This window comes from Poecilia formosa, unplaced genomic scaffold (genome assembly GCF_000485575.1).
Source record: "Poecilia formosa unplaced genomic scaffold, Poecilia_formosa-5.1.2 Scaffold443, whole genome shotgun sequence".
In the NCBI taxonomy this organism is placed as follows: Eukaryota; Metazoa; Chordata; class Actinopteri; order Cyprinodontiformes; family Poeciliidae; genus Poecilia; species Poecilia formosa.
This window is the reverse complement of record NW_006800382.1, coordinates 252,795-266,140: the sequence shown is the minus strand read 5'-3', so window position 1 is coordinate 266,140 and position 13,346 is coordinate 252,795. Positions and strand designations below refer to the sequence as shown.

Genomic DNA, 13,346 nt, shown 5'->3' with positions numbered 1-13,346 from the left:
ATCACTCCCAAATTTTTGGCTTTATCAGAACATTTTAAGCCAATCGATTGAAGGTGGGTGATCATTTGTAATCTATGCTCATTAGAGACTTTACTTGACTCTAAAGAATTTGCCTCCAATATATCACTATACACTACAGGTCTGGACTCGAGTCATGTGACTTGGAATTGAATCATAAATTTACTTAGTTTTGGTTTGACTTGTCGAGTTCAAATTGTCTGTTAAAACAGCATCAGCAATGATTTTCTAGCATTTTTAAAGATCCTCTCCTCTTGCTGGTTGGTCGGGCCAAAAAAAAAAAGTTCAAATGAGTTGTTTAAGGCTCAAATTTAAAAGTGTAGGTCTTGGACTTCTCTTTTGACTTGCAGGCCTTGACTTTGGATTCAACTTGGGCTCTTCATGTCTTTACTTGGAACTTGACTCAAGACTCGAGTGGAAAGAATTGTGACTTTACAATGACCTTGTACCTTGTGTAGACAAAAGAAGTTGCTTAAAAGCTTAATAAGTTCAGCATTTTGCTTTTAATTGTGTTTTCATAGCTTTTTGAACATGTTTCTCAGAATTACAACTGGCTTAGATGCTACCGACAAACATGCAACTGGAAACAGCCAATGTCTCAAAGCTATCATAATTGTAAAGGTTGAAAATGCGTAGACCAGTCGGGTAAAAATCTGATTTCATCGAGCAACAAAAAACTGGGCGTAGCCCATTATTGAGTTTTGCGTGCCAGGCACATGCCAAATACCAAACGAATTGTGTCCATACAGGTCGTATCAATACGGCGGTCAAACCAACTCTCATAAATTGAGAGTTGAATTTCGCCTGGGAATTCAACGCCAATGGCTGAAATATACATTAATCAATATCGAATTAGATCACAAAGTTCCCGTTTTACCCTCAATGGAAAACGGATAACATGGTCTGAGTTGGGTGATTCACACAGGTTGGCTAACACGTCCTCAGAACAACGTCACCATGACGAAGACAAACGCTACATCAAAATTAAAATATGAAATAACCCAAAGAAAAATATCAAAAGTACTTCTTGTCCTCTGTTGAAAGGGAGTCTGTGATGCTGTGGGCCTGTTTCACTCCCAAATTCCCTTGAAACTGTGTTAATGTGAATATGGCGGCCTGGATTCACCCATACAAAGGATAACAGGGTATTTGAAATTTAAATAAAGGAAGACTCTGGCAGGAAACTAAAAACTGGTAGTCAAGGAGTCTTTCATTGGGATAATGGTGAGGATATGTTTTTTTTACACCTGAATGGTAATGATGTTTGATAGGTAAGGGCAAATGTCCAATGAACAAAAGGAAAGACGGTATTATCATATTTCATCATGGACTTTAGCTTTATCTCTCATTAGTCAGTCTTCTAGCAATGACTTAAAACAATTCACAGAATAACTATTGAGAGAATATGCAGAGGTACATTTCACATGCTAAGCCATTGTGTCTAATTGGCGAGTGCAAAGCAGTGGACCTTGCTACCATGCTTTGAATGAAATATTCTACCTTCTGCCTTCACTGCTGTTAAGGACATAGTGCTGCTGTACTAAGATTCCGAGTGAATTCTCGATGCCAAATGTGTTTATTTGCACGAAAACTTGAAAAGCTAGTATTTCCCCAATATTTTTAAATTAGATTTTGGTCTAATTTAAAGGTCTGAAAAAGTTTCTATTTCTAAGCTGCTTAGATTTTTATTTTTTTTCCGTTCTGTTCATGTGGTTTGAAGCCAGACAAAGTTCTGGAGTAAAGCGTGTGCTCCTCCCCCACCTGTTCCTGTGCACTACTTGCTCAAAACTTCTATTTCAGTTTTCCTTTGTTTAGAAGAAATACAAATGTGTCCAGAAATTGTTGCTTCTAAGAATGGGGAGTGTCTAAGTATAGAAAGCAAAGGATTTATTTGTATTTACAAGACAACAAGCAGGATGGCTGGCAGAGGAGACGGTGTGAATAATTAACCAGTCTTTGTTTTTCAAAGATAATCAATAAGATTATTTTACAGTTTTTTTGTGTAAATACCAGGAAACATCAGTATTTTTTTCTCTCGAATTCAACAAATCCTCAAAATATATCACATAAAATCCATGCTCAGATGTTGTATTTTTTTTTATGATGCTGTATTAATCAAGATTCGTGACGGAGAGAGATCATGAAATTAAAAGTATTTTGTTTCTGTTGGCCAGTGGGGCCCCAACTAAACTGGATTCTGAGTCCATTCTTGAAGTCACGCAACGACCCCAAGTCCCCCCACAGTCAGGCAACCGAGAGCCCTGCTCCAACCAGATTTAACTTCTGTCTTCATATCTGCTGCTGAGAGGCAAAGAGGTTAGAGCGGAGTGAGAAAGAGTGAAAGATGGAGTGGGTCTGTCTATCCAGTGGCTTATAAAAAGTCCATTATGGTGCACTTCTATCAGTTTGGACTCTCCCAGACGGACCCTGGAGTAAATGGACAGCAACCGGAGAGCTATAAGCTCAGATTTGATATACGGTTGAGAAGTAGCTCGGTGTGTGCGGTTGTCTGATTGTATCTGTACAGAGAGTTTGCATTCACACTCATACACACTGTGGGAATGTCAGTAATGGTAAACATTTGCAGTCTTATTTGTTTTTTGCCACTTCATAGCACTTTATATATATATATATATATATATATTGTTACGACTGACGGCGTAAAGTCAATTATTACATGATGAGTGTGCAGGTGCCCGTCCCTGATTGGTTAAAGAAGACGACGGAGATGTCCTATTGGCTGCTTTCCGGAGGTGACGGATATAAAGGCTGCTGAAGCGGACTTCCTGTGTTCCATCCTCGACTTATCTCCACCGGCTACACCCCTTTTCTTTGTTTGTCTGTCTGTGTTGGAGTTCTGGAGTGTAGGAGTGAGCTGCCGTTTATGTTTCCTTAGTTTTCTCATGTTTTTCTTAGTTAGGAAGGTAAGTTTTTGTCTTTTGGTTTATTTGCTTTCGATTAGGTAAGTTTCTGTTACTATTTAGGTAGTTTCCTTTTGTTTGTTGTTTTCGGCGATAGCTCACTCTGAAGTCAAGTACTCCAGTGGGAACATCTTTATCAAATACATCTTTTTTAAAATAAATAATTATCAACTGATCAATTTTGTGTGTGTCGGTTGCTGAGATCGGAGGAGGATGGATCCTTTATGTTGCGACCTGGCTTCCCCTAGACTGGTCGTAACAATATATATATATATATATATATGTTTCAAAACGTGGACTTCCGTGATACCTATATACTTACACACAAAAAAGAACATCCATGCATCATCCTCCCTGCAGACTTAAGGATTCTCCTAAGGATTCTTTATACTAGCTCAAAACAGTTATGTCGTGTATCACAGGGTATGTGTGTCCAGCTCATATATATTCAAGCTTTGGTGCTTGTGCCGTGTATCGGTTTGGATTTATGTTGTTTTTGTTTTTGCTTTTCGAAGGTCTCCCCTTCTCTTAACACCGTGATGAAGGCGCCAGTCGAAAGCACTGAGGAGAATGGAAGGCGGGCACGAATGCTTTTAGAAACGCTGCGATTTTCAGCAATGAATTCCAACTAACCAGTGATTATTAGACCCAGCAAACTATTAAATCTCAAGGAATGATTTCTGCTCTTTCTGCACAGCGGAGTAATTTATTTTTGTTTCCATTTTTCATTTGATTTTGATTAACGTGGTTGCTTTTGTTGAAGGTCATCTGACAAAAAGGAAAAGCGCAAAATAAAATATCTGGACTTGAAAATTGTTGGGCTGTCACACCAGGTAGACTAAAAGAACAATGTCTACCCCATCATTATGCATAGGTAATAACAAATTGATATTTTAAGTAAAGATGCGAAATTATATGTTTCCTCAAATTTAGAAATCAAATAAAATGGTTATTTTAAAATCCACCTGGCCTTATAGTTCTGAATCAATACTATGACCTTTTGATTTAGGGACTATCAATGCTATGCAAATTTATAGAATGATTTGTGGAGTTAGTTAATATCTGTAAATAAGAGTATCAATAAAATGTTCCCAAAGGTATTTTTATTCACACATATTGAATAAAATTCATATAAATGAGTTAATTTGTATGATTTTGACACATATATTGAAGTGCATTAGCTCATAAATATCATGTTATGGCTTACACAATAATTGGAAACTTGGGTAATTTTTGTGTAGTAGAGCCACTGTTAAATGGCATCCATGTCACAATATCGAGGCAAAAATGACAGCTGACCAAAAACATAAAGTAAATACATACATAAAACCCGTATCACTAGTGTCTGATAGAACGATAAATTCTTCTCTCCACTTGAAAATACTGGGGGAGAATTGAACTTTGACTATGCAGCAGGATGACAACCCAAAGCAATTACTTTTTGAGATGAGGCCAGGTTGGTTTGGGTGACGTTTTTTCCTTAATAAAAAAATAATAATTTAAAAACTGCATTTTATTTTCAGTTAGACCATCCTTGATATTAATATCGGCAAAAAGAAAAGCAAAACTAGCGATGAAAGGGGGGAAAATATACACTTTTTTCACAGCTTTGTACCTTTAAATCTGACCTACATTCTTTTTTTTTTCTTTTTTTTTTAATACTTCTTTAAAATTAGATTAAAGTCTTCTCCAAAAGTATCGGAAAACAGATTTGCGTTTGCACCCTGCCAAGTGGAAACGCACTTCTGTAATAACTTACAGTATGTTTACTGACACCCTTGAATTACCGGAGCAGCACTTGAGAGTCGTTTAAAGATTCTGTGCCCAAGCTGGAGAGACATATTTAGCCAGAAAACACCCACATTATTACATTAACTCCTAGCCCTTAATTCAATGCAACTGCGTCAATAGCTGCATTCCCAGACGATTACCAGAATAGGGGGTTAAAGGAAACCGGATTAGAGGTGCTTGATTTAATTACACCTCTTTTAGCATCAAGCTTGCTTCTTTAAATCACCTGTATTAAGGCAGATTCATAATTCATATGTTGAGCTTACTCAGATTTGCATTCACTTCAACATATTAATAGGCTTTTTCAATCAACTTAGCGCCTGCAGCTTAAGAGGATGTGATCACTTCATTTCTTAGAGCAGAAATATGTTTTTTTTCTTTCTTTTACTTCAGTCATACTCCAGTTGGCTTTGACAAAGTTATTACCACACTCCAAGCAAAACATCTCAAGGATAAACTCCCCTTGAGATTGTAAGGAAAGAAAAAAAAACAAAAACCTGAAGTGCATAAAGTAGGCGTACGAGGGGGCAGGACAGCTTGATGAAGTGCGTGATGATGTGTCCATTAAAGTGCAGGCCAGAACATTAAACAGTATGGCGGAGTTTGTGAAAGGTCAACGCTCAAACGGGTTTGTAAATATTGATCTCCCCTTTCGGTCGTCGTGAACTCTGCTCCGGCATCCATCTAAATCCTCCTCTGTGCAGCGAAGGCAAAGAGAGACAAACAATGGGGAAAAGGAAAACAATAGGATGGAGAAGTAGCTCTCGCTGGTCATTTTATGTGAGACATTACTCGCCAGCGCTGCTTCACTGAACTCTCTGCTCTCCTGAGCGACAAGGGTTTCCACCTTAAAGCAAAAAGCAAAATATAAATAAGAATGCACTTAGCAGCTTCATGATCAAAAAACTAATGAATCAACACAATCTTTTCTGAAAAGATTGAACATTGAAGAAGATGGTGAAACAGGGAATAAGAAAAAATCTTCAAAGCTCACTGTTAAAGAACTGCAGTACATTTTTGAGAGTAAGATAACTGTAAGATAATTGTTTCATATTTATTTAAATATATATATACATATTTTCTTATAATGTGCCATTATGTTGAATTCAAAGGCTCAGTTCAGTCTAAGTCTTTTTGTTAGCTTTAATCCAGGGCATATACGACACAAGTCATGGTATGTCAGTTTATAGGATATTCTTCTGTCATGTTAAATAACTAAAACTGGTAGATGATGACCTATGAAAGTCTCAATAAATAAAACTGGTTCCAATAAACAAAAACAAACAAACAAAAAAAGAAATGTAGTCACTGAGAGACAAATATGTATGTCTTTTTTAGCTAGTATAAACTGCCAAAAAGTATGTAAAACAAATCATGTAAATCCATGAGAATCTCCTCAGAGTACACAAGGACTTTGTTTTTGCCGTGAAATTTTACCATCTCATACGTTGCTATTTGCTGTTGTTTCCGTTGCGTTTCCGAATGATCTTGTCCAATACTAGTGTTAAAGCCAAAACCACATTCTTTATGTATTTTTCCAGAAAGTGCAGTAATCAGGCTTCACAGAATGTTGAACAATGGAAAAGCAATGTAAAATCACAAGCCTACATATTGGATTTTTTTTTATATAGTGGAGATGTCCAGGGGTGAAACAAATCTGCTGAGAACAAAGTATAACAGAAGTTTATTGGAAAAAGAGTTGGATGATTTGACAGATTTGTAGAGTCAAATTACAACAGCCACTTCTGTTTAATATCTTTACCAGCAAAACTACCACATATTTTCTTGAGTGTTAATTTGCAGATCATTGCGGCAGTGTTTCCCTGATGTATTCTTTCTTAGTTCATCCTCTAGGTTAATGCTAAATATTTTGATTGTCAATCATTTATGCGCTGCGTAGTCTAACACATAAACTGGCATCCCATGTGGATCATGTACCTCAGACATTGAGCCGTTTGTCTTTGCTCCTTTTTTTTGTTTTGTTTGTTTGTTTGTTTTTATGAATATAACTTCTGCTAAATATCCCACTGGCAAGAAGCGGCAAACTGAAGAAGATCTTACCCAATCAAGGATTGTTTCCCCTGCTGTGGGAGTTGATTAAGTCTTGTGCTGGTGAAGCTGAGCCTACAAATCAATTTGCACCTCACACAACAGCCTCGGCTCATGCAACTATACGTTTGTACCGACTGAGATAAAACAGACTTCTACACTGTTTGCTATACTTTTCAGGAAGCGTATTCCCTCTCCATACATGCTCAACACTTGCATCATGTTTCTGAAATGACCGACCAAAGCTCAGGCTATTCAGCCTGTTTATTTATTTGAGTGTTTGAATTAGTGAAGTTTTACATCATGTCGTGTTTGATGCACAGCAGCATCACAGTGCCGCTGCGCCTTTTATGTTGTTTTTCAAAGTCGAGGAGTTCTTGGAAATGACCCTTTCTCTGGTTTTCGGTAATTATGAAGATTTGACATTCTGTTTTTCTAAGTGTGAACGTTATGCGTCAAACTGCATCAGCACATCCCGTTAATTTTCTGCTATGAGGAGCAAGCCAAGGAAATGTAGGCGTTTGTGTTTTTATTTTGCCAAGTCGTGATTTGGATGTACCAAAACTTGTCTATTTTGACCTCCATGAATGTGCAAAAATGGAAGTGGAGGATGCCGAGCTCCTATTCGCTGAAGCATTAAAGCTGAAGCATAGACAAAACTATTACACACCTGTAGTACCTGATCAATACATAAAAAAATGCGCTCAAAAAGCACATTTTGAGCTTCAGATTAATAGCTTATGCCTCCTGCTTGTTTCAGACCCATACGATGACGACCTGAAGGTGAAGACCCAAAGGCCACGATCAGCTGACCTGCCAGGTGTGTTTCAGGCACAAACAGGTGAGTGTTAGGAATGTGAGGTAGTCTTCGCTTCCTGGAGCAAATGAAGAACAACTTGACCTCCGAAAGTTGTCGTGTACCTGAAAAGTTTCAGTTCTTTGTGTGCTTGCACAGTGGGACGACTTAAAGAAGATTAATTACAGACCCATTCGAAAACTCTGAATATTTTTGAAACCCATTTGTTTTAGGAGCTTTATCACTAAGTGAAATACGTTGCATATATTAATTACCCACAGATGGATGATTGGAAGCCTTTATTTTGGTTATTTATGGTGATTTTCCATTTACATCTAATGAAAACATTAGCATAGTAACATTAGAATACTACATCAGTCCATATTTTAAAAATAGAGAGACGTATGCTTAATGAAAAGTGTATTTAATACCCACCTAGACGCTGTTATTTTCAGAAGCACCTCTTCCCTCACTCAGCTCCTCCAGACTAGCATCAGCAGCAATTAGCAAGATTATCATATGAACTACTTCTCACTCCAATGCTAAAAAGAACGATTGTAAACTACATAATGGAGGACCGTAGTTGTGATCACATCAGAAAGTGTAGGAGCTTTTTGAAGGCAGAGGCCAGTTTTAATTCATCAAATTCTTTTAAGTTATGTTTGATTTACATGCAGCATTTTTATAACAACTGAAGGTTGCATAGTTACTTTATTGTGCTAGAAAATGACACTAAGTGACAGGAAAATACATAATACTTCCCACTTAAAAACCGCGTGTCATTTTTCTTCCATTTCTCAGTTGGGCACAGATTTATGTTGGCGTATTCGATACCAGCCTAATGAATAACACTGTAGCTTGTAGTTCTTACAAAATGTCGAAAAGTTCAAGACGTTTGAATACATTTGCAAGGCACTGTATGTGGTTTAAGTTGAGATTTTTAGCATTTGAAGAAAAGATAACATTTTCTATCTTAATGAATCCAATACTTACCTGGGCTAGGATTCATGGAGACAGTCGTTTCAAAAAGCCACCGCTGTGCTGAGGAGGGAGAGCCTATGGAGAGGGAAACCCCGGTTTCCATCTTGTCCTTCTCAACTGCTCTCCCCTCCTGCTCTTCCTTGCTCCTCCCCTCTCTTCCTCTCCTCCAGGCACGTGTGATGAGCTTAAGCCCTGACTCACGGCATGTTAATGAAGATGTAATGCGATTAACGGACATGCAATTAATTCGATTTCCTCCTCTGCCGTGTGATGACGCCCCGATCAAAGGACAACGAAGCTCATAAACAATTTAAAAGGGGGGGAGAGGAAATTTACAGTTGTGTTCAATTGTTGGTTTCAAGGGCATAACTGAGTGGGAACAATGGGACCCTCGCCACAGCTGGCTGGAGAACTGCACATCAAGGGCGAGCACTCGGACTTGTATGGGTGCTAAAGATGTTTTTCTATGAATTATGATTTGAAATGTATTTATTTTTTTATCCTTCAGTCTGCTCAGATAGGATTTCTTTTCCTCGACAGGCCTATCTGCAATGATGACCTACATCTTTTGTCTTTTTATGATAATATTAGTATCTTTCTTCAGATTTGGATCTCGCAACAATGCTGCCACGCTCCATATGAATCCAGGTTGTGTCGTCCATTTTTTTTTTTTCCAGAAGTCAATCGTGTTTCAGTTGGATTGTCAATTTGATGAGTAACAAGCGAAATAAAAATACCAGTGGAAATAATCTAAATTTTAAAATATAACATGTAGGGCTGTCAAAGCTAAGGCGTTAACCACAGAAGCAAAATTGAGTTTAACCTTGTTTTTTTTTCCTTACACACAATTAAAGCACAGGCTTTCATACTTCATGTTCTGTGGTGTAGTTTGAATGTTATTCCTGCTCTGTTTCAGTTGTTTTCTCTATATGCCATTAATTAAAATAATATGCCATTAATTAAAATGTCATCTCTGAAAACAGCTCCACTCTCTCTCTCCCCTGCTGTCCACCTCTTCTACTCTTCTGCTCTACTCTGTAAATGGTGCTCACAGTTTACAGGAGGAGGAAATGGGAAGATACCCAGAATTATTTCACTGTTCTAGACAAAAACAACATGGCAAAAGCATAATTTGCGTCTGTAACGGATGGGTTATCCAACACTAAGCCTCTGTGAACCAATGAAAACAACATGACAATGGTTAAATACAAAAACATCAGACACAAGAAATAGTCCCAGGTTATGCCTGTTACATCAAAAACGATGTACTCTAAACAGCAGGTTTAAAATCTATCCATGGAAAACATTTTTGAGCTTGATCTAAATAAGCTCTGCAGACTTTTATGACTTTTAGTTTCAATAAGCTCTTTCTAATAAATCTTCCTCAGGAAAACTTGTAAAACTTGTCATGACTTTTTGGATCAGTTTCCTCTGTAAAGTCTGATTTTTTTTTTCTTGTTTTTAGGAGCATCAAACAAATACAAATTTTGAAACCAGCACAAACATAAGACGTATCTTTTGCAATGTTCTCCATTTACTTTTTGTAATCCCATTTAAAATCAGTTTTTCTCCATTATTTGTGTTGTTTCAATGCTCATTGGAATATTATGAACATATTCTAAGGTTTCTTAGAAATATGCAGTGAATCACAAACTATGGCCAACATGTGATTTATAACAAAGTATTGTAATTGATTGACAGCCCCTGTTACAGAGTGGGTGTTAAACAAGTGAAATAAATAGCCTGACTAAAGAAAACATTTTTTTTTACTGCAGTCATAAAATGTTAATCTTAATAGTATCGTGAGCATAAAATTGAAGAAAAAAAAACCTAATTTCTTCTTAAAAAAATGCACTATACCCAATATTTTCACCACATTTCTTCTTTTTCTATGAAATCTTATAGCCTTTCGATCAAACGATTTCCAGTACTCTCTTGTGAATGCAAGGTCTCTCTTCCACTTAAGGAACATCTGTTTCTTGGCTTTTCTATTTCTCAGTCACTTGTCTAACTAACACCAAGCCCCTGAGAATATTGGACATGTTTTTCTGTTCTTGAGCTTGATGACTCAGATGGATGCCAGTTGACAGAAATGCAGGCATTTTATTGCTTTTGACTTCCCCTCTATTGATCGTTTTTTCTATACTTTGGAAGATGTATAAAGGTAACTTAGTCATATATAGTAATTTAACTAAGAGATAGATTTAGTCAGTTAACATTGTTTACTAAAGAGAGTAGTATGATTGCCAAACAAGAATAGCACAAACCAATATTATGAAGATGCAAAATTAAGACTTTTGTGAGGTTTGTTTCTTGGAATGAGGTGTTTGTGCTTACAGCAATATTAGATTTTAAAATTGACTATGCAATATTTTTAGAACTTTCTTTTTCTTTTTACTTGCTCCAGTTCTCCTAACATCTCCAAAATGGATTCCACACTTTAACCCATTAATAAGAGTACATCCTACCATCCAAGCATATTATCGTTGAATAGAAATAGAAAATATGGCACTCTCTTTGATCTAAACATAGCATAACTTTGGTTAAAAAGTGAAAGATAAAAAACAAATATCCAAATAAAGACTTGGGCTCATTGAAAAAACAAAATGCAGAGAATCGTCTTTCAACCTAAACATTTCCCTCCTTAGGTGATCCGGCGGCAGAGGAGTGGTCGCCGTGGAGTGTGTGTTCTCTGACATGTGGGCAAGGCTGGCAAGTGAGGACGCGGTCCTGTGTCTCCTCTCCTTATGGCACGCTTTGCAGTGGTGCTCTGCGGGAAACGCGCATGTGCAACAACACAGTTTCCTGTCCTGGTGAACCTGGAATCATAAGTACAGGTACGGCAAACAAGCATCTCGGCTGCATTCTATAAAGGCCCCGTTGGAACCTATTGGGTTTTTTGTGCTTTTTCTTTGCATTTTCTTAATTGGTAAATTTCCTGACATTGTACAGTGCTCTTACTTTGAGAAGTCCTCCTGCTGCCTGCTGAAAATGTCCCTCAATCTTGCACTCAGCCAGTGAAATGCAGCACATCTCAAAATGTTGATGTTTCCTTTTGAGTTCTTCTTCTTTTTTTTTTACTTTTGCGCTTCTTCACTTATGCTGAAAATAGATGAATTTGAGTCCTCTTAACACAGCTATAACGGCCATGCCAAAGACCATTGTTGTCAGTTGGCATAGTATGTTCAGTATGAATGTAGTAGAGCGCGGTGTGCATCATGGATCAACGTCGATCAAGCTAGAAATACACCCGATTCTGGTTAAAAGGTTAACTTAAAGTGACGTTCAAACTCTTTTTAGTTTAGTTTGTCGACTGCTCCACTAGACCTAGCACTTCTCTGATGTACACAGTGCATTGCCCCTAAATTTAGAGATTTCACTCTAAACATAGCTCTCATTTTCTATGATTTCAATAACAGCCAAAATGGCCACACATAAATAGACAAGAATCATTGATTGGTGACGGACGGATTGCCTAAACTTCAATGATAAGTCCTTAAAACGTTAAAAAAATCCAACATCAGATACTATCTTTGTTTGAGTTTAGATGTAATCACTTTCAATTTAGATAGACTGACAGCACTATTAGCGAGGTCAATTCTGCTTCTCTTTGATTACCAGTATATACTGGTTTTTGTTCGACGAAAGGCTGAAGGGCTTCCAGTCCAGAACTACTTTGATCGGGCTGATTGCAGTTGAAACTTAGATCTTGATGAGGCTGCAGAGCAACCTTTGTTGTTTTACCATACTTGCATTTTTCTCTCCAGTGTTGTTAGTCATGTGGGCCCCTTTGACAATCTTATCTATTTGTGATTGTTGCGCAGAAATCTAACTTGCTTATGTTGACTTCATGTTGATCATGTTGACTTCACCCCTCAGTATTGAGAAACTGTAACATAAGGTAAAGTTGTTAAATTCCTTGGAGAATCAAAAGGAAGTCGACAAATACTTAAAAGAGAATTTAACAACTTAATTGTATTTTTCTGATTATTCCAGTATTTTCTGCTTTTGATATATTCTTTAAACCAATTATGATCTTTTCACAGTGTGCTACAGATTGCTTGCAATATTCTGAATGCTAAACGCGTTGTGTGCATACAAAGACTGCAATTGATCTGTTTTCCTAATTCTAGATAAGCTTCATTTTGGCAGGTTTCCTTGCATTTCTGTTTGGGTTTTCTAGACGTCCTATTTTTGCACCATTTGAAGTTTCACATAGGATTCAAGTGTTGAGTGTTTACTGATCCAGCCCTCCTCCCCACGAAAAGCGAAAGGGAAAATTTGCCTTCTCTTGTCAGTGCATATGCTAATCTTGTCTTTATGCAAATTTACCAGGCCGATTTGTATGTCTAAGCACCTCATTTCCTATTCCGTGTCGATAGTAATATCCTCAGCTGCTCCTTTGATGGGATATTGGTTGCTGTGTTATGTTCCGTTTATTATTTCATTTTGCCCTCGGTTCCTCTGATGTTTTCTGACATGGTTGTGGAGGGCTTTATTGGCACTCATGGGACTGCCAGAATAGGATTGCACCAATATTAAGTAAGTAGGATTGTTGGGATGATATCAGAAGCGCTCAGTGAACTTGCATTTGACTTTTTCTACTGCTCCAGAAAGTCTTTGGACTGATTTTCTACATTTGTTTATCTATTGTCAACGCTGACAACAACACACTCTCGAAAGAGGCATAAATATACATGGAATGTATACAGATGCAAGCTAATTAAGAATGTCAGTAGCTACATTTTAGCTTGCGGAAAATCTCGGTGGCAGTTTAAGATACAGGAGAT

General features: G+C 37.4%; 1 protein-coding gene and 1 long non-coding RNA gene across 2 annotated transcripts in view; one reads left to right on the top strand and one right to left on the bottom strand.

The window, feature by feature from the left end:
* The window catches only part of adgrb2 (adhesion G protein-coupled receptor B2), a 273,817-nt gene that overhangs the window by 105,810 nt on the left and 154,661 nt on the right, over positions 1–13,346 (top strand). Inside the window, exons 3-4 of the mRNA XM_016663772.1 lie at positions 7,540–7,620; positions 11,205–11,393. Coding sequence (XP_016519258.1) covers positions 7,540–7,620; positions 11,205–11,393 — 270 coding nt within the window. The remainder of the gene's footprint in view (positions 1–7,539; positions 7,621–11,204; positions 11,394–13,346) is intronic.
* LOC107833752 (uncharacterized) lies at positions 5,102–10,053 on the bottom strand. The gene is made up of 3 exons (XR_001659520.1): positions 8,011–10,053; positions 5,523–5,577; positions 5,102–5,426 (listed from the first exon to the last, which is right to left on the bottom strand). It is a non-coding gene; the product is annotated as an uncharacterized LOC107833752 (long non-coding RNA).